The sequence below is a fragment of the Lipophrys pholis genome (genome assembly GCF_963383615.2).
Source record: "Lipophrys pholis genome assembly, chromosome: 18".
In the NCBI taxonomy this organism is placed as follows: domain Eukaryota; kingdom Metazoa; phylum Chordata; class Actinopteri; order Blenniiformes; family Blenniidae; genus Lipophrys; species Lipophrys pholis.
This window is the reverse complement of record NC_137646.1, coordinates 23,314,704-23,334,474: the sequence shown is the minus strand read 5'-3', so window position 1 is coordinate 23,334,474 and position 19,771 is coordinate 23,314,704. Positions and strand designations below refer to the sequence as shown.

General features: G+C 40.9%; 3 protein-coding genes across 4 annotated transcripts in view; 1 reads left to right on the top strand and 2 right to left on the bottom strand.

Annotated features, from left to right (window-relative positions):
• Positions 1 to 1,424: 1,424 nt before the first annotated feature.
• Positions 1,425 to 3,995, bottom strand: LOC308123880 (GTPase IMAP family member 7-like). Of its 2 annotated transcripts, XM_080486599.1 has the most exons (3): positions 3,667 to 3,995; positions 3,300 to 3,444; positions 1,425 to 2,555 (listed from the first exon to the last, which is right to left on the bottom strand). In XM_080486599.1, exon 3 carries the CDS (start codon positions 2,542 to 2,544, stop codon positions 1,720 to 1,722), a length of 825 nt encoding a protein of 274 aa, XP_080342725.1. In that variant the 5' UTR covers positions 2,545 to 2,555; positions 3,300 to 3,444; positions 3,667 to 3,995; the 3' UTR covers positions 1,425 to 1,719. The 2 variants fall into 2 exon arrangements, with proteins under 2 accessions (XP_080342725.1, XP_080342724.1); XM_080486598.1 differs by lacking the exon at positions 3,300 to 3,444 and having other exon boundaries at positions 3,667 to 3,746.
• A 1,634-nt stretch (positions 3,996 to 5,629) lies between these two features.
• Positions 5,630 to 8,903, top strand: LOC308123879 (GTPase IMAP family member 7). The gene is made up of 3 exons (XM_080486597.1): positions 5,630 to 5,715; positions 5,942 to 6,104; positions 6,781 to 8,903. The coding sequence occupies exons 2-3, from the start codon at positions 6,047 to 6,049 to the stop codon at positions 7,830 to 7,832; spliced, it is 1,110 nt and encodes a 369-aa protein (XP_080342723.1). The 5' UTR covers positions 5,630 to 5,715; positions 5,942 to 6,046; the 3' UTR covers positions 7,833 to 8,903.
• Positions 8,904 to 10,190: 1,287 nt separating this feature from the next.
• col4a5 (collagen, type IV, alpha 5 (Alport syndrome)) overlaps positions 10,191 to 19,771 on the bottom strand; it is a 45,444-nt gene continuing 35,863 nt past the window's right edge. Inside the window, exons 37-48 of the mRNA XM_080486594.1 lie at positions 19,682 to 19,732; positions 19,411 to 19,596; positions 15,348 to 15,481; positions 15,194 to 15,266; positions 15,027 to 15,098; positions 14,796 to 14,924; positions 14,452 to 14,550; positions 13,639 to 13,851; positions 13,346 to 13,523; positions 13,123 to 13,237; positions 12,083 to 12,255; positions 10,191 to 11,095 (exon numbers count right to left, since the gene is read on the bottom strand). Of these exons, the coding sequence (XP_080342720.1) occupies positions 11,014 to 11,095; positions 12,083 to 12,255; positions 13,123 to 13,237; positions 13,346 to 13,523; positions 13,639 to 13,851; positions 14,452 to 14,550; positions 14,796 to 14,924; positions 15,027 to 15,098; positions 15,194 to 15,266; positions 15,348 to 15,481; positions 19,411 to 19,596; positions 19,682 to 19,732 (1,505 nt within the window). The 3' untranslated portion in view covers positions 10,191 to 11,013. The remainder of the gene's footprint in view (positions 11,096 to 12,082; positions 12,256 to 13,122; positions 13,238 to 13,345; positions 13,524 to 13,638; positions 13,852 to 14,451; positions 14,551 to 14,795; positions 14,925 to 15,026; positions 15,099 to 15,193; positions 15,267 to 15,347; positions 15,482 to 19,410; positions 19,597 to 19,681; positions 19,733 to 19,771) is intronic.

The window sequence follows — 19,771 nt, the reverse complement described above, 5'->3', positions numbered from 1 at the left end:
TACTCCCTACATCAACAGCCTGCTTATGTTCCTGTCGACATACAAGGCCGCAGTTCTCCCAACGTGATCGCCACAGCCCTCAACTTCCTGCTTTACCTCGCCGACCTGGCGTACACCGCCCGATTAGTGTTTGTCACAGTCTGAGGATGAAAGAAATCAAACTGGGAGACACTCTGAACAATGAAGAAGAGAAATATTGGGCCTCAGAAGACGAGTGGCTTAGCTGATATTGAAAACATGACAAGAGTCACAAAATTGATCAAAAAGCACTCAAATAAATTCTACATCAAAGTCCTTGAAGTCAAAAGCTCAATCGGTGTGTTTATGTGCGTTTTCTGTATAACTTGGTGACTACAGGACAGTATCAACCCTTATTGTGAAGGTGTTTGTGTGTTTAAGAGTGAAAAGTAACCTTAGTTTTCTACATAGCCACTTAAAATACGTCAATACACTGGAACAAAAAGGGAATAGCAACAGTATTTTTATGATTTTTACTTCATCACATTACAGTAAAGTTGTTTATGGTCCATGTTATCACGTATTGATGCAGTAATGTCAGGAATGTCAGGATACTTGCTTAAATAAAGTATTTTGTCAAACAAATTGTAGATTTTTTTATTAAGTGTGATTGAGACTGGCAGCCTTGATTAATTTATTATTGGAGGATATTTGAGTTTTCAAGTGAAAATGACAAACTTTGGTTGCGTTTTGGCCTCTTTAACTTTCAGAATCACTGAACATGACTTCCAGGGTTCTACTTTTTGATAATAGTCTGCCCCCCCAGTGTGAACCGGGAAACTCTTTGAAAACACTGGCACTGTACATGCATGGCTGGTGGTATTACAGAAACACAGCATCCGCAAGTGATGTGACACGCAATCAACAGTGTTTGTACAGCGGTTGTTTTCAAAATGTTGCTTTTCAAGGGAGAGAATGATGGCGAATCAGCATTTCAAGCAAAAAAAACTCTTTGTTTTTGCAATATTATTTCAGGTAAGTTTCTCATTTACTCAATAATGTTTTGAAAAGGATGTCAGGGGCATGGAAATGCCATAAATGCTGAAAAAAGTGTAGTTTTCATGTTAAGCCACTATTGGGTGGTGTTGCTTTTGTAATGAAAACACTCAGACCCTTCATGGAGAAATATCACAGTTGGAGTAGCATTACACAGTACAAGGAGTAGTGCAGCAGTATAATGCTTCACTTTACTGAAAGGAGTTGGATGGCTTAGAGACTTTATTCTGACATTATATGTGTGTGTATATATATATATATATACGGATATGTTATCCATATATATATATATGGATAACATCCACTTATTTATTTAATAAGTGGACTTTATTTAACAAGTCTTTGTACGTCTACCAAAGTAAATAAAAATCTACCTTTGTAGAGAAATAAAAAAGGAAACACAGCAGATGTGACACAAAACTTTTATTGTTGCTGATTACACTGATAAGTCATGTGGCAAAAACATGTAGATATAGTTTGAAAAGCAAAACAACAAAAACATTATATAGCTGGTTTTAATAAGCGTAATTTAAAAGGTGGTTATATATTTGCTGGAATGCATGTTGTGTTTAACACCTTAAAGTCAACACACACACGGGGGGGGGGCAACCGCCTACACATAGTTAGAATGATCATTTCAGTCCTGTCGCATGTTACTCCCATTTTTCATGCATTGTTGACTAAAGTATAATTTCTGAGGAGGACTCATTGTTTCTTCATAAGTTTTGGTACGATCACACCAATTAGAGCTGCAAAGAATCCCGATATGAATACAAAACGCACAACCAATCTAAACCACGAGCGTTCCATGCGCTTCTTAACGACCTTGCCTTTAGCCTGCTCTCTGATCTCTTTCACTGACATGTTTCCTGACTGCCTGATGAGCTTTTCCTCTCTTTTCATTTCATTCTCCACCTTCAGAAGCATGTTATCGGTGTAGTAGCGACCGTCGTGCTCCATCGCAATCTCGTCGATGCTCTTGAGCAGCTCTGCCAACTGGAACTGGTTGCTTCTGTACTCATCCTGCTGCTTCTGCTTCCAGTATCTGTTATCAAAGACGTGGCAGCGACCGCCGCACTTCTCCACCAACTCCCTCAGAGCCTTGCTCTCACTAACGAAGTCGTGGATTTTCACCCGATCGGGCAGCTGGTCCCCCCGAGTGAAGACAACCACTGCATACTCCAGGGCGTCTTCAGAGAAGAGCCGACAGATCTGCGTGACGATGTCGTTCTCCTGCTCCGTGAATTTCTCCACTTTGAACACGATGAGGAAAGCTGCCACCCCCGGAGCGCACTCGGTGACACAGCTGAGTATAGAGGCCTTTCTCTCCTTCTCAGACACGCCCGGGTGAAATAATCCAGACGTGTCGATCAGAGTGAGGGGCCTGTTGTGGACAGATTTGGTTTTGGTCAGAGACAAACCTGTTTTCGAGTCGCTACAACTGCCGCTTCTGAAGCTGTCTTCTCCCAATATGGTGTTAGCCAGACTGCTACACCCAGATCCAGGTTTTCCCAGCAGGACAATCCTCATTGTGTTTGGTCCTAGGAAAAAAACAACATCATCAAAATAAGTCAGTTATATTTGTGATTGAGTACTTTTCCCATTGTGTTTGTTTGTATTCAAAGGAGACAGAACAAGAAACAGTAGTCAAGTGGATTTTTAAGCTTTCTATGTTTAAGTATTTATTGTTCTGACCTCGTTTGACTTTTCCTCTTAACAGTTCAAGACAAATATCTGTATTTTTGTATTTGTCCTTTGTCCTACATTCTTCCGATCAATTACAGATAAAAGATCAACGTGGTGAAAAGTAAGTATTGTTCACACTGCAGCTGCAGGGAATGTATTTTAAGTGTTTACACATGAAGAATGATTGAGTGTGATTAATCTACAGTACACAGGACCAGTCACACCCTCCCAATTCTAATTTGTTATAAGTGATGTCAATCATTGTGTAAAACTGCAGAAAAAAAGAAATACAACTCAGATCTGAAGGTAATTTAATATAGGAAGTGCAGTACCACAGTTTTTTCACCTGGTGGATATTTCTGTGTTCTAATATCAGTTTTTTTCTACATTAAAAACTGAAAGAGATTCTGTGTCCACTGAACTAAACCGTGTTTTTGTGTTAATATAAAGAGAGAAGTCAGCTATAATGACACATTGACTTCGCACGTGACACGTTTTGGGAGTGAGTTCATCAAACCACAAAACCTTTGAGAATATTTCATCTGAATGAGAAAAACTAAAGCTGATTAATAACTACATGAAGAATAAACGTGACCAACCTTCCTTTGTGTCTTAAAGAGGAATCGGTGCAAATGTGGCTGAAGTGTGAGAAGACGTCTTGATTGTGATCTTTCTTCTTCCTGCTCTGACTTTCTCTCTGTGTCTTCGTGAGTCTGTTGTTTTAATCTTCTTGTTGGCTGCAGTCTGATCAAACAAACACACAGTGAAGAACACTTATACACTTTACTGTTACATAGATTATCTTGTGTAACACAGGACATTAAATGGTCCACGGTGCTGGACAAAAACATTTAAAATCTACTGAATGACGTCACTGATTTCAAACTTCTTCCACTGTTTTCTGTTGTCACAGAACAAATCCTGCATGTAAACTTTGGTGCTTATAGAAATGTAATCGTGTCTTACCAGAGTCCAGAAGTCTCATTAACTTGAACGTGTTGAAAGGTTTTCCTTGTATGCGAAGCCTCCCAGCCTCTTTACTTTCGGTTTCTATGTTGGTCGTGAACCATTAACCCCTTACAGGGCAGTCTTTTCAATATTTTACATTTCAGTCACAGAGTGTTGATGGAGGTCATGTAGATTGAAAGGGATATTTGTGTAATTAATTATTTCTGCTCCACCTATAGAAATTGGGGGGGGGGTTGCACTCCCAGGTCTCACTTCTTCATTTCTCTGCACCACCTCCTGAGAGGCGTTACGTTCCATGAGCTTATGCCTTTGTCTCCCATGTCCTTAACCTTAAGTATGTTGCCTCCCTCTTCGGGGTCATAACATATTTATGGGGGCTCGTCAAATTCAACATTCCTGGCATATCCAGGGCTCCTATCCTGCAGGTTTTAGTTCTCTCCCTGCTTCAGCATACCTGAATCTAATGATGATGTCATCACCAAGGTTGTGAAAAAGCCCAATAACGAGGCCCTCATTGCAATCAGGTGTGTTGCAACTGGGAGAAAGCGAAAACATGTTGACTGGGTTTATTGAAACGTACTGCGTTTCAGACGCTCCTCTCAGTAACAGGAAGGGAGCAGATCCAGCTTTGCCTGACCAGCCCGGGATGATTTGCAGTGAGACCGAGCCTCAAGGAGCCGCAGCAGAGGGACGACAGAGCCGCAGCAGAGGGACGACAGAGGCACATGTGCCTCGGGAGCCGCGGGTTTGCCGACCCCTGCAGTAGACGTTGTCAGACAATTTGATGCAATATGGCAGCGCCTTAGTTTAGGCAATGAATAAGGTCAATAAAGAGCTACAATATCATTAATGTTATTTGCAATAATCTAAATATGACTTGGGGGATGGATTGTGCGTCTGAAAGTTGACAGTGTGACCGATTAAAAAATATTATGGCATTTAAGGTATTCTGCTGGTTGTGAAGCAGATGTCTTGTCCATTTTCATCATGATTACAAATTTTGGATGAACTGGAGTTCACCTGCCTGATCAAAGTACTGAAATGTACACAATACTTTTAACTTTAATCAAAGACCTTTTATAGGCATCTTGAATTATATTTTTATTGTGGTGGGAGTTGTTACTGAAATGCGATAATGAGTATTACAGGACAGAAGGACTCTTTTTATTTATATATATACAGACAGACAGACAGACAGACAGACAGACAGACAGACAGACAGACAGACAGACAGATAGATAGATAGATAGATAGATACACACACACACACACACACACACACACACACACACACACACACACACACACACACACACACACACACACACACACACTAAATAGAATAGAATATAACTCTATCTATATTCTATTCTATTTAGTGTATGGGATCTGACAGAAACATTAAAGAATAAGTGTGGCTGTAATAGATGAAAAATAATTTTTAATTATAATTTTGGGTAATTTTGTAACTATTGTAATGTTTCGTGTTCCCAAGAACCACTCACCGATAGGCAGTCGGTTAACCATTTATTTAAAACAGGAAACAGTCACTGTTGGCCGTGACTACGCCAGTAACACTCAACAGCTCCACGAAAAGCTAACAGTTTCCTCCAACTCCAATCGCTCCGGCATCTCCTCCGGCAGCCTCCCTCTCGCCCCGCCCCTCCTCCCAGGAGCCCGCTCATCCCATCACCATAACAACCATATCAACAAAACAGGGTCAATACAGATTATAAGTGTTTAACACAACAATGAACAATAAAGGACACTTAGGTCGTTACACTATGTTCTTCAAATGTATCAGGCCACAAAGCTACTTTTACAATTATTCTGACTTCACCCACAATCGTACTTCATTATCAAACCTTTCAATCTGCATTCCCTCCATCAACACTCTGTGACTGAAATGTAAAACATTGAAAAGAATGACCTGTAAGGGGTTAATGGTTCACACCCAACACAGAAACCAAAAGTAAAGAGACTGAGACACTTCATATGCACGGAAAACTTTCAACAAGTTGTAGTTGGTGAAACTTCTGCACTCTGGTAAGACACGATTCCATTTCTATACTAACCAAAGTTTTCAAGCAAAATTTGTTCTATGGCAACAGAAAACAGTGGAAGAAGTTTGAAGAGATAAGATATTTAAACATGCAGCAGATTTGAAATGTTTTCGTCCAGAACCGTGGAATATTTAATATCCGGTGTTACACAAGATAATCTATCTAACAGTAATGTGTATAACTGTTCATCACTGTGTTTGTTTGATCAGACTGCAGCAAGAAGGAGATTAAAACAACAAACTCGCGACGACACGGAGAGAAAGTCAGAGCAGGAAGAGGAAGAGGAGGAGGAAGAAGAAAGATCCCAATCGTAGATGTCTTCTCATCCTACATCCGCATTTGAACAGATTTCTCTTCAGGACATAATGGAGGGTTGGTCACATTTATTCTTCATGTAGTTTTTAATCAGGTTCAGTTTTTCTCATTCAAAGAAAAATATTCATACTCTGTAAATACAACACAATCCTATCACCACGTTATGCATTGTTATTTTGACAAGAGAACAACTGAAAATGGATGTACTGTTTTTTATATTTCTTTAATGTGCACAGTGCACATGATGAAGTGTGGAGGCACATTGAGAAACTATGTTAAATCATTTGGGAGAAATTCAGCAGTATATTATTACATATGATTAATTTTTATGGCCTCAGTGTTAGTGAAGAGAGCTTGTGAGTGGAAGCTTCCTGGTTCTAATATTTTAGATTTAAAGAGATTTTGTTGGGGGAAGTGAAACCCGCTGCTTGACCCGGATGTCATCTCCACCACTGGACACATGACAAATAAATACATTTCTTCTTCTTTATGATGAGAAGTGTAAAACAGACTATCATGCTTTATCTGATCAATTCCAGGGAGGCTGCACAAGCAGCATCTTTTTAGAAAACATTGAAATATGTGGAAAAATCCAGTTCATATAAAGAAGAAGTTTGGGAATTCTGTGATGTTTTGACTTTTCTGATTAAAAGCAAATGTTGTAATATAACATAAAAGCAAGATGTTTCCATATGGGCAGTAATACTAATGCTAATTTGTTATTTTCTTGTAGAAAAACCTTGGAGAGTTGTCCTGCTGGGGAAAACCGGATCAGGAAAAAGCAGCTTTGGCAATACTGTGATGGGAGAAAACAGGTTTAAGGAAGATGGTAGTGCAGTCTCTGGGACAAGTAAATGCAAAGCAGCCACCAAAAAAAATGGTGAAATCACAGTGATTGATACTCCTGGTTTCTTTGACACCTGCAGGGATGAAAAAAATCTCAAAGATGAGATAATAAAGAGCATCACAGAGTGCTCACCTGGACCACATGCTTTTCTCATCTTCCTCAAAGTGGAGAAATACACTGAGCATGAGAACCAGGTTATTCAAAAAATAATAGAGTATTTTTCTGAAGAGGCTTTTAAATATGCTGTACTGGTCTTCACTCACGGTGACCAGCTTGACAAGGGCATGAAAATCAAACGCTTTGTCAGGAAAAACAAGGCTCTGAAAGACCTTTCAGAGAAATGTGGTGACCGCTGCCATGTTATTGATAATAAGTACTGGAACAGCTACCAGCAGGATCCTTACAGAAACAACCAGTTCCAGGTCACAGAGTTGCTCAACACGATCAAAGAAATGGTGGAGAATGGAGGAGGCTGCTACACCAACGAGATGCTGCAAGCAGTGGAAAGCAAAATAAAACAGGAGGAGCTTACTACTGGATCCAGAGAGGAGGCAAAGAAAAATGTTTCAAAGACTTTACTTGAAAAGAATGATGGCTGTAGCACAAAAGTGTGGACAAAAGCTCTTCTTGGTGACAAAGCAATGATTGCATTGGTAATTGCAGGTTTTGTTGTGGCAGGAGTTGTTGGAGGTGGTGTAGCGGCAGGTGTTGCAGGTCTTGCAGGTCTTGCAGGGGCAGCTGTTGCAGGTTCTGCTATGGCAGGGGCTGCTGGAGGTGTTGCTGTGGCAGGGGCTGTTGGAGGTGCTACATATTTCCTTGGTAGAGATGCAAGTGGTCCTGCGGGATATCAAGTCATTGAAGAAGACTCAGATGAAGAGGGAGAACCGGATACATCCAAGACAACAGGTGAATCATCAAGCAAACCAAAGAATGATTAGAAAAGCATACTTCTGAGAAAAAACCAAAAAGCTTTTTTGTTGATTTTGGTTCATGGATACATTATGGAATCATATTTGTTTCATTGCAGATACACTTTATGTAGTTGTAAGCAAAACATCTTTCCAATTAAAACCTTTTGAAATGATTCAATAATGGAAAAAGTCCCCAAAAGGTTCTATGGAAATATAATGTAAGGGTTTGTCAACATTACAGTATCTCAGTGTAGTGAGTGGAAAACCATCAATATAGTATGAGTTAAGGATTTTTTAAAAACATTTTTTGAGTCATTATAAAACAATGTGAAGGTGTCAGACTTTCTATACATTAAGAGTTGAATAATCATCAATGAAAATGTGTGTATACGGCATGGCTTGGTTCGTAGAGCGGCACTGAACCCCAAAATGCTCCCATTGGGGTGACAGTGCCTCGCATGGCCGCAGCTTCCATTGACGTGTGAATGGATGAATGTGATCAACGATGTAAAGGGCTTTGTGACTACCCACAGTTGAAAGGTGGTATATAAAAGAAGTCCAAGTCCATACCTCGAAGTGTGATGACAAGTAGCTTCATTTGCATATTTGATGATATAGTACTGACAATAAAAATCCTTTTTCAAAAATTATGACATATTTCACAACTTCTGTAAATATCTAGTATAGCATATTAATCCAATAACGTTTTGCTGTTTATCTTAAGAACCACTTCTGATCATTGTACTGAGATTTTATCAAAAGGATATTTTGTTTGGATTCGGTTTGTTGTTTTCATCTTTTTCAATCTGCTAACAGAGTCCTAAACCTCGTATAAAATATGTTTTCATTCACTTTGTGTATCAATATATACATTTGAGTTCATCGACAAAGTCACTTGATGCGGTTTTTTCATTTTAACTTGAAAATACAAAGTATCTGACTGAAATATAAGATGGAAATAATTTAGAAGTGTTGTGTGAATTGGGAAATTTTCTGTTATGTACTTTTCATTGTGATCTGTTCTTTCACAATTTAAATGTAACGTTTCCGGCTTGACATCTAAACCTTTCATGAAATATAATAAATCAATAGAATGAAATCATTTCTATGTTTTTTTGTTTTATTTTTTTAAACAAATTATATCAAAATAAGCTAAGCTATTATGCTATTTAAATCAAATCAAGCTTTATTGATGGGACACAAAGTCTAAACAATCGATTCTGTGTACTCATCATTGTTGATGTTTAAAAGGTGTTCTTTTTGCACGTGTGGTTTTATTACAAGAACCAACAGCACCCTCTAGTGGTCCAACATGTAAACTACATCTTCAGCGTTTGTGTGTAAACAAAACTCAGTGGCGCTGACAATTTTATGAAGACAACACTTTGGACATAGTATTTATTTCAGTCTTAAAAGTTTATAACAACTTCTGGATAACATAACATGAAAACAAAACAAAAAGAAAAAAACAAAACAAAATTAATACGCAATTTTACTCACACCCCAGGTTGACGAAATTAGAATTCATAAAAGCAGTTTTGAAAAAATAAAAATAAAACAAAAAAAAAAATCACAGGAAATTATCCCCCCCCCCCTCATGAAAAGAGCTCTGGTAGACTTACAGTACATCTGGTGTGTGCACGCCTCAAGTCAGATTTAAAGGTACACACACTGAAACCTTGAACCGGTTCTGGATAAAAATTCAAGCGAGTGAAAGTGGATTTAAAAGAGTTTGGTGAAAAAAACATCCCAAAAAACCCCCAAAAACCCTCCCACCCCATTAAAAAAAAAAAAAAAAGAGTAAAAGGACCTTTTTGCTAATAGCAAAGCCCAGCACCTTTTAATGTTAAAAAATAAACACATACTAAAGAAATGTGGTTTTATAGTCAAGTAGCCAAGATTGAATTCAAATCCTTTTCTGCACAGGTATTTGTGACATTCCCCAATCATTACACTACATAAAAGCAAATCCCCTTTACTTTAGTAGAACATTCATTACTTCTACAAATTGAATACAAAAAGTTTAAGCAACTGTCGTCGTACAAGACGGTGGTGTTTCTGGGGGGGGGGGAGGCTCCGTCTGTGCTCAGTAGTTGTCTTTATTTTTCAGTAAAAAGCCCCCACAGCCAAATAAAGTCCATATACTTTTTAATCCTCTTTTTTTTTTTTCAAATATATATTTATTATATATAAAATACTGTTTCATTCATAAAAGCCTTACTTTGTACAATATCTGAGTTGGTGTGTGTGTGAGTGAGCGGTGAAGCGAGTGAGTGTGTGATATGTGTGTCTGTGTGTGTGTGTGAGAAACCTGGACTCATAACAAACAGCTGGTACTGATTCAAGGCCTCATACACTAAAACAAACAAAAAAAAAAAGTGTTTTACACAATATACACATTTTATTACTTACAAAAAAAAAAAAAAAAAAAAGGAAGAGAAAGAAGGGAGTCGGCTGACGGTAAGCAGGAGGGCGAGAGCAGGGTTAGTGCCACCGGATGTAACGGAAAGCGGAAAAAAAATGTGTGTGAATGAAAACAAAGAACAGGCAGTCAGCCTCACGAAGGAACGCTCATCGTCAGTGCATCTCTCATCCTGGATGTTCCGAAGTAAAAGTGCCGATTTGGTAACTGTGGAGAACCATCCACCCCTCATCAATAAGGCCAACGAGAGAAGAAGAAGAAGAAGAGGAAGGAGGAGGAAGATGAACAAGAACAAGAAGAAGAAAGCAACCCGAAAACAAACAAACAATAAAAAAAAAAAAGTACAGGATCACATTTTTGTGATCAACAGAAACAGGAAGGAGGAGGGGCGAGAAAGGGGGAGAAAGAATGGAAAAATGCACTTTTGTTGTCACACATCCATCATGGCACCATTTAGTGGGTATTTATCTGCTTTCATTTTGAGGTACTTCTTAAGAAAACAAAGACTAAAAATGTAAGATTTCAGTTTTTTTTTTTTTTGTTCTTTTATCTTTTTTTTTTTTTTAAGCTGTGTTGCACAGTAGCACCAATGTTTTAGTCGTAGTTTGTATTGATTCTGGAAGACAAACGCATTGTTGGAATTGTCGCCGTGGCAACGTTCACAGGCGACGGCTGCACCCCCCCCTCCCTCCACCTTCGGTTGTCCCCGAACACCCAACGACGCCCCCTCCTGTGGCGGGCGTCGTCGCCCTCGGCAACGGTGGGCATGCTGGTTGCCGTGTGACGTTACGTCCTCTTCATGCAGACCACGCAGCGGCTGACACGCGCCCGGAGGTTACCCGCCTTGAAGGTCTCCGACTGTGGCTTCCTGCAAACGACAACGGGTGAAGAAACATTCAGAACACAATCAAACTGGAATTTATTCATTGAAATGCTGTATTTTGCTGCAATAAATGCACAAAACATAAATTTTTTTAGGAGTGGCAGACAAAACACGAGGCTGAAACCCGAGCTGAGATATCGGTTTATTCATGCAAACTGGCGTTCGCCTCAAAGTCATGTTGTCAGGGTGAGTTTGTAAAAACTCCCACAATGCAGAAGTTTTTATTAGACATTTCACTGTATATATATAAGGTTTCATTAAAATCGCCTTTATGTTGAGATTGTAGTAATTTTCTATAATTGTTTGGTTTTGTGAACATACAGACATTTTACATCGTATATATATATCTATATATATATATATATATATATATATATACACATATACTCTGCACCACAACAAATCAAAAGTTTCAAGTTTAAATTTAAAGGTTATCATGACCCTTTTTTACCATTCAAGATGTAAATGGGCTGTATGTGGTCCCTGAACTTAAGTGTGTTTGACAGTCCTTTGAGACACAAGATGTGTATGTGAGCTCCCTCTAGTGGTACGTAGAAGTAAATTATAAAAAAAATATTCAACATTATTAAAATAACACAAAACACAGATTAAAGGACATAATATAACACAAACCCCATATTTAAGATGATCTTTATCTTGTTATTGTATTAATCTATCGGCCCACTGTGTCCACTTAGTGCACTGTATAATTGTATATTATATATATATATATATATAATTGTATATTGCATATTTTCAAGGGTATATTGTATTGGATATTGCACATTTCAGTTTTTTTAAACCCTAAACCAAACCACAAACTCACTGTATTTCTGAGCGATAAAGAGCTTCTGCAGATTGTAAGGCTGCAAAAACATTTAAGAACCATTGATGTAGGATACGAAAACATCCACATCGGGAAAACGCGCTCCGAAATCTGCACCTTCAGCTTCTGATGCATGAGGTCCGTACCTGAACATCTCGATCTGCTCAACGGTGGCCAGCCAGAAGCTGTAGGAGTTGCCGTAGTAGTTGCACGTTCCTTTGCCGTGGCACTCGATGAAGGGGGCGCTGCGGAACTCCTCCAGACAGGAGCCGGGGGAGGCCAGAGCCTGACCGGAGCCCTCTGCTCCCGCGCTGGTGTGCTGCAGGACAGGAGGTACAGGGACAGACAAGGGAAGGGAGCGTCAGATACCAATGGCTGCTGTAGGTTCAGAGATGTTTGGTGGATTGATTGAAGTAGGACCTTCTGTCTGTTCTTTCTTATTATTTCAGTGCAGAGATCTTCAGAGTGCCGGGGGCATGAGCGCCGTGCGTTCCACATTTGCGTCTCTCGTATGGATTTGTAGTTGAATTCTGGACTTTCTAATGTTTCTCTCATTGAAAGATATTATTGTTATTAGCTGCTGGCACTTTGAAACAAATGGAAAGTCTTTATATGAAGTCCAATTTATATATGGTTCAGCATCGTTTTAATTCATTCATCTTCATCACATATAAACAATTCAGTTCGGAAAATGTATGTTTTGAAAAACAATAAATACAAATTATGTTTGTTACACATAATATTTGTCATATTTCCTGTTTGTTATTATTTATCAAGGGGAAGGATTAATTGAGATGAAGGGTCAGATTGCTGCTCCCTTTCATTCAAGAAATTGAAAACTTATGTTCTGTATTCTATTAAATAGTTTGTCTTTGTCTTTTTACATTGAATGGAACGAACTTAACTAACTAAATTTCTTTTTTTAAAAAGGCATCCTACATTTACACCCCGACTTCAAAACATCCTGACCCCGAGAGGGTGACTCCACAATCCAAAAGTTAAGTGGGAGAAGTGCAGGTCAAACTGATCCGTCTTGGTCTGAATTTCGTTGCAACTTGAAGGTTTTTCGCATTAAACTCACGTCACATTCGAGTTGGAGCGACCGTTAACTGTAAAGCCGTGAAGCCTGTTTTTTGAGGCTTTACGGCGCTTGAAGATTCTCTTTGTGTTGCCGTGTGCGTCTCACCATCATGAAGGAGTATCCTATCCACAGAGCCTCCCAGTTTGCTGGACAAGTGGGAATCTGGATGGTTTGGCTGTGGACCGCAATGACCATGGCTGGAGCTTCACACACCGCACACCTATACACACACACACACACACACACGCACACACACACGAATCAGGAACAATGTGAGGACAGTCGACACCCCCTCCTCTCCTCCCCCGTCATCTTTCAGCTCGCGTACCTGCTGATGAAAGGCTTGATGCCCTCTCCGGTGATGGGCGCCATGGACATGGGCATGGGCTCGGGCGTGGACAGCCAGTACGAGTAGTCGTTGCGGGAGGCGAAGTTGCAGACGTTGTTGATGTTGCAGAACATGAAGGGCATGGTGCTGAACCTGCGCAGGCAGCTGCCGGCTGAGCCTGGAGGGGGACGTTCGGCCATGTTAGGTGTTTGAATGAAACAAACCAAAAAAAACAACAAAAAAAACACACACCTTTAAGGGCGTGACACGATCAAACCAGAGGTGTTTCTTACCGAGGTCCTGGCCGTGCGCTCTCTCGTTGCCCTGCACGTACAGCAGAGAGTATCCGTCGTAGATCGGGCTGGTTCTTTCGGGACAGCTGGGGACTTCCTCGGTCTGACTGTGTCGGGTGATGAGGAAGCCGTGTGCTGCTGAGACCGACCCCGGGAGTCCGGGCGGACCCTGTGGACCGTCTGAACCGGGGGGACCGGAGAAACCACGCTGGCCTGGGGTGGTGGGGAAACACTTGTATTAGAAATGAGCTGGAAAAACCAGCGTCAGGCTGCATATCCCTCCTCCATGTTAAACTCACTACGATCTTATCTTATCTCCTCTTAGTCCTGCCGACTTGAGTTTCTTCTTTTTTCAACTTTAACGATAAGCTTGGGCCATCTTTCTATGTGGTCTTTGCATGTTCTCTTTGATTTAAACAGTCCACAGTCTCAAAACATGCATTTGAGGTTTATCGTGTAGAATTTGGTCAGAGATTTGTTGGTTTTTAATCTTACGCAGCCCCACAGTTGCATCTGTCGTTTCCACTAATTCCTGTCCTCTGAAATCTGAAACCACAATGACTGTGAAAGTAATTTGTTTTGCGATTGTTTTTTCTGGCTGCTCCACTTTTTGCTCCCAAACATAAATGCATCAATCAGTAATTTGGCTGGTGACATGTAATTGTACTTTTAGACGAGAAACCAAACACATAAAGAAAACTGAACAAAGACAAAGGAAAAAATAAATAAAAAATCTACATTTGGGGTGATAAATTTCACTTTTTTTAACAGGAATGTCCCATTTTGTGGCAGAACCGCTTCCCCTGGTCTTACCAGGCTGACCAGCTGGCCCAGGGTCTCCCTTCCGACCTGGTGGGCCACTGAATCCAGGAGGACCCTCTAGACCGGGATCTCCAGGGTTACCGGGCGAACCTGGGAGCAAGAAGAGAAGAAAGTACAGTCTAGTGTTGTAGTCTTGACTCAGTCTCAGCTACTGAAAGTCTTGGTCTGGATTTGGTCTCGTCTGGGTCTTGGTATGCTCCGGTCTTGAATTGGTCTTGGCCCCTTTAAGTCTCGGTCTTGTTTTGGTGTCGGGTTAGTTGGTCCTGACTACGACCCTCGTTGCGTCTGGACACCGCCGTCTACAACAAGTCCCTTCAGAATCCAGATCCACCGACCTGGAAGCCCCTCGCGTCCAGGAGGACCGGAAAGTCCACGAGAACCGGGAGGGCCCAGGGGACCGGGAGGTCCTCGCTCTCCCTTCACCACGATGGGAGCTGGAGGCACGCCGGGGTCACCGGGCTGACCTGGTGAAAGGATGAGAACTCATGTCAAACTGCGTCTGATGAATTCTCTCATGACTGTTTCAGCAGTTATGTTATGAAAGGGTCAGCACGGCCTTTACTCACCGCGTGATCCAATGTCTCCTGGATCTCCAGGAAGGCCACCACGACCGGGAATTCCCGGGTCTCCCTTCGTCCCTGACAAAAAACAAAAATAAGGATTTTCTTTTAAACTGGAAACAAACTATGTCAATATGTTTGGCCGAAGTTTGTTGGCGTCACTGTGAACTCACCGGGGAATCCAGGAACGCCAGGCAGGCCGATGTCTCCCTTGATACCGGGGCCACCAGGAAGACCGCTGGGACCCTGTTAACGAGGACAGTGACTGTTTAAAGTTGTGGTCTTCGTTGATTTAACCCCTCGGCGATCAGATCAGCGTTTCCTTACCGGGAATCCCGAAGTGCCGATTTCTCCTTTCTGTCCGGGGAAGCCAGGATTTCCAGGACCCCCTGCGATGCCCTTCTCTCCCTTCACGCCGCCACTTCCCGGGGGTCCACGAGGACCCTGTGGTCCAGGTTGACCTTCAGAGTGGACGCAGAGGTTTGAAGGTCAGGTAGAGTACAATACTGAATACCGGTGGGTTTCTCCAAATAAAACCCTCTTGAGATAAGTTCATTCTTTCTGTAATAATCAGCCATTTATTACTCTTGACAAACCGCCATGTTGAACGAGTGAGACCACTCAATTCCTCAAAAAGTGTTTTTTCTCAAGTATTTAGAATCATGTACACCAACTGTAATGATCTTCAGGTGTAAAGCAGACATGGACAACTTGGACGGTGAGATTAATTTACAGTATTTGTGATGCACAAATTCAATCTAAATATTGTGCGTGTGTGTGTGTGTGTGTGTGTGTGTGTGTGTGTGTGTGTCCTGCAACCTGTCCTGTGGAGGAAAGCAAAAGTCAAACATTCAACACAAGTGGAGTCCTTCAATATTTAGATAACGAAACAATAAAACCACAATAACCCCTGTGAACTGTGACAAATATACAGATATGAGCGTTTGAGGAAAGTTCATTTCACAATAATTGTAGCTGTAATCTGAGCAGATTTCCAAAAGCGTTTGAATGTGATCTGATCCCAACCACACATGAGGCTTATTCAAACGCAGATTAAAACCAAGACTTGGAGCGCCTGTGCCACAGCATGTGTATGAAAACCATCAAACCACTGGAGTCTAACCTGTAGGACCTAGGATTCCCAGAATTCCCAGGTAAAGTTGAGCCGGGAAGGCGGCATGTGGCAAAGAAAAAAAAAGAAGAGGAAGTTTAGACAGCAGGCAAGCTTCAGCGTAGAGACAGAGCAAACAATGGAAGAGCGATTTCGACTTTGACCGCTTAGTATCGGTTCATTTGGCAACTTGGGTAAAGTTTGGGTTTACTAAAAAAAAAAGTGTTTTTGCTCACAAGTAGATTTTAGAATAAGTAGATTGTTAAATTCAGTATATATAATTATGCAAAGTAAGGGCCATTTGGGCCAAAACTCGTCCTCAAGAAGGTCAAATCAGACTGCAGTCTGACCGCCCAAGATATTAACTGTATTGTTTCCATTAAAAGTAAATGCTGTGTGTAAACCTTTATTTTACTTTATTAAGAAATTTCATGTTGTTTACAGCGGATTTTGTTAAGCCTGAACATTTTCATGAAGTATTAGTGCACAGAAACTAAAGGAAAACATTGGAGTTATCTATATTTATAGGTTACCGTAAAAAGAATTCACCGGTGGGATCAAATTGGACAAGTAGAGTAAAACCAATAATGATAATCTCTCACAATCATGTACAATATAGGTATATAGGTGCATCTAAATAAAAAACACCTGAAAAGTTTGTCTGTTATTTGCAAAACTAACCAAGCAATTTGCAGCATATCTAAAAAAGTTCACACTTTTTTTTAGATACTTGAGTACATTTTATATTTATATATTTTACAGTGAAGAGGAAATATGTGTATATATGAAACTATAAAACTGAACATAGTGATCATATTTTACACCTCACATGACTCTGGAACTTAATTTTAAAACCAATCCTGCATGTTAATTTTATTTTGTATGATGAGAATGAAGGTATTATATTCTATTCTTTTCTAATCTATTTTAAAAATAAGAAAAAAGCATCTGCTTATATAAAATGTAATATTTATAAATACTGTAGTTTTGACTTTCATGACTCAAAAGCTTAAAATGATGAATAATGTAATAAACAGAGGGCTTGAAATGTTTCAGTATGTGTGCAGTAAACCCAAAATTCATGGAAGAATGAGTGTTTTGAAATTTACCTGTATATGTGAAAACGCTCTTTTTAGAAGACGCTGATCTAACTACCCCGAACAAGTATATTTATTGAAATATGTATGCAATGGAGTATTTCTTTCTGTATTGGTCACTCAGGAAACACGTTGAACACTTCCTATTTCAGTTTCATTGTCCGCAATTCCCTGCAAACATAATGCTGAAACAGAAGCTACTTCTTACACGTCAGTGACATTTCCAGATTAATTACAGAGGATTACAGTTTCATGTGAGTTAGTTCTACAGTGGGTTTTTGTGCACAAACCATTTCCTCAATGTTGAATTCAAACTGCTCCTACGTGTGATTTTCAGTGACATGCTGATTGTTCAAGATGACTCTACTGTGTGTTAACGTTCAAAAATGATGCTTACTTGTTAAAGGTGCACTCCCCTACTACCAGTGTGCATGAAAAGTGAAAGAAGACAGTCATCAGGAAGAAACAAAGGTAGAAAGAAAAAAAAAAAAGAAAAAAGATTTCCCAAGAATTAGTTCCAGGTGGAATCAAAAGGTGACGTCAAACTCAAGTCGGTGCTGCATTGAAGGACGTGCAGTTCAAGTCCAGGCTCAGTGGGTCTGACCTGAGGGGCCTGTGGCGGCCGGATGCACGAGTCATCGGGCGAGGGGGGCCGAGCCACAGTGGGCGGGGCCAAGCCAGAGGAAGCAGGAGGCAAGATTTTGCAGCATTATTTTGTCACCATGACACCCAAAACAACACGGACACACACTTTCTTCTAACCTGGCGCAGTGCTGGGGCTTCAGTGCTGACTGGTCTTAAATCTTCCACCTCAATGAACTGATTCAACTATAACATCGAAAAATGTCTCGATTTTTTCACTTAATATTAATGTATTCAAGCAGCATGTTTTCACATTTAAGCACAATAATTGATGTGTTTAAAACCAAAAGCACGGTCTCCAGCACTGCCCGAGGCTTATGTTCAGTGTGCATGTTGGGATTTACAGTGTCCATGCAGACGACTGAATGGTGGAGGAAAAAACACACACGCACACACACACACACACACACACACACACACACACACACACACACACACACACACACACACACACACACACACACACACACACACACACACACACACACACACACACGTAGGACAGCAAAGCCAGACAAAATCCCAGAACACTCTTATTTAGACTCTAACACTTTGTTGATATTTTACTGTAACTCCACTTCACATGTGGAAGGAGGAATGTGTGGCAGGTTTGAAGACAAATCCGATTACTCCTGTACCAGTAATGTTACCCAACGTGAGATTTCTAATCCATCTCTTCCCCCCCCTGGAGCAAACCGCTCCCGACTATTCCTCTTGAACATACATTATTAAAATTAAAATCACAGTGTGAATCTGAGAGTATTCTCTGTTTGTCTCAAGGCCTGGCTGTTTCCCTCTTTCTTCATGAACACACACACACACACAACTATACAGAGAGACAGAATATTTCCGGGCTGTGGAGAGACGTATTGATTACAACTTCCCCCATGGAGGGATCAGGAGTGGAGGGAAAGGGTGTGAGGAGACATGATGGATAAATTTTGATTTAAAAAAACCAAAAAAAAAACAAGAATGACGACACAGGCAGACTGTGATTGAAAAAACCAAAAAAACATGCTTTGTGGGGGATGTGGTCAAACCCCAAACTGATTGGAGGAGGAGGAGGAGGAAGAAGAGGCGCACCTCGACGTCTCCCGGTGAGAAGAGGGTGTGGTGTGTGTCAACGACAACGACTGGACAGGTGCTCAAACAGTGACACGCTTTTACAGTGGCAGGTGTTGATTGGTGCAACGTCTCATGCAAATCAACCGACGTTCCCATTTAACAGACGACGTCCTGCTATTTGCTGACTGGTTTTCATTGAACGGGTGAAAAAACAAGTGAACGATACAAATAAATCAATTCATATCTACATCGTTTGTGAGGTTATATAATCGACTAAACACTGCAGGTTTTCCTTTTTGGCGTTTCTGTTTTCTTCTCCGTGTCGTCTGGTGGCTGATTCTCGTTTGAGGAAGTTCTGAAATATTTGTTGCTTTTGAGCTGCACTTTAAAAAAACAACAACAACGATATGGAAAAACCAGAAAACCAGGCAGCAATTGACAGCAGTGCGCGTGGCGACTAACACGAGTGCGTTACCTGCTCTTCCAGGGGGTCCAGGTGGACCTTGGAGTCCTGCGGGGCCCACCCGAACCTCACCGGAGGGCCCTGGTGGGCCGACGCTACCAGGAAGACCAGGGCCACCAGGGAAACCGGACTCTCCTTTAGAGCCAGGGAAACCTGAACTGCCAGGTGCGCCGGGAAGACCCGGGTCTCCCTTAGCACCTGAGAGGAAGTAGAATTTGAAGACAAGTTACTGTAAGAACTATCCGTAGTGTCTATAAATGTAGAAGATTGGGCGTTAACTCACCTGGAAACCCAGGAAGCCCAGCAGGACCGGGACCACCGTAACCAGGAAGTCCTACATCGGAGGTAAAGTGAAGTGAACAAAACTGAAACC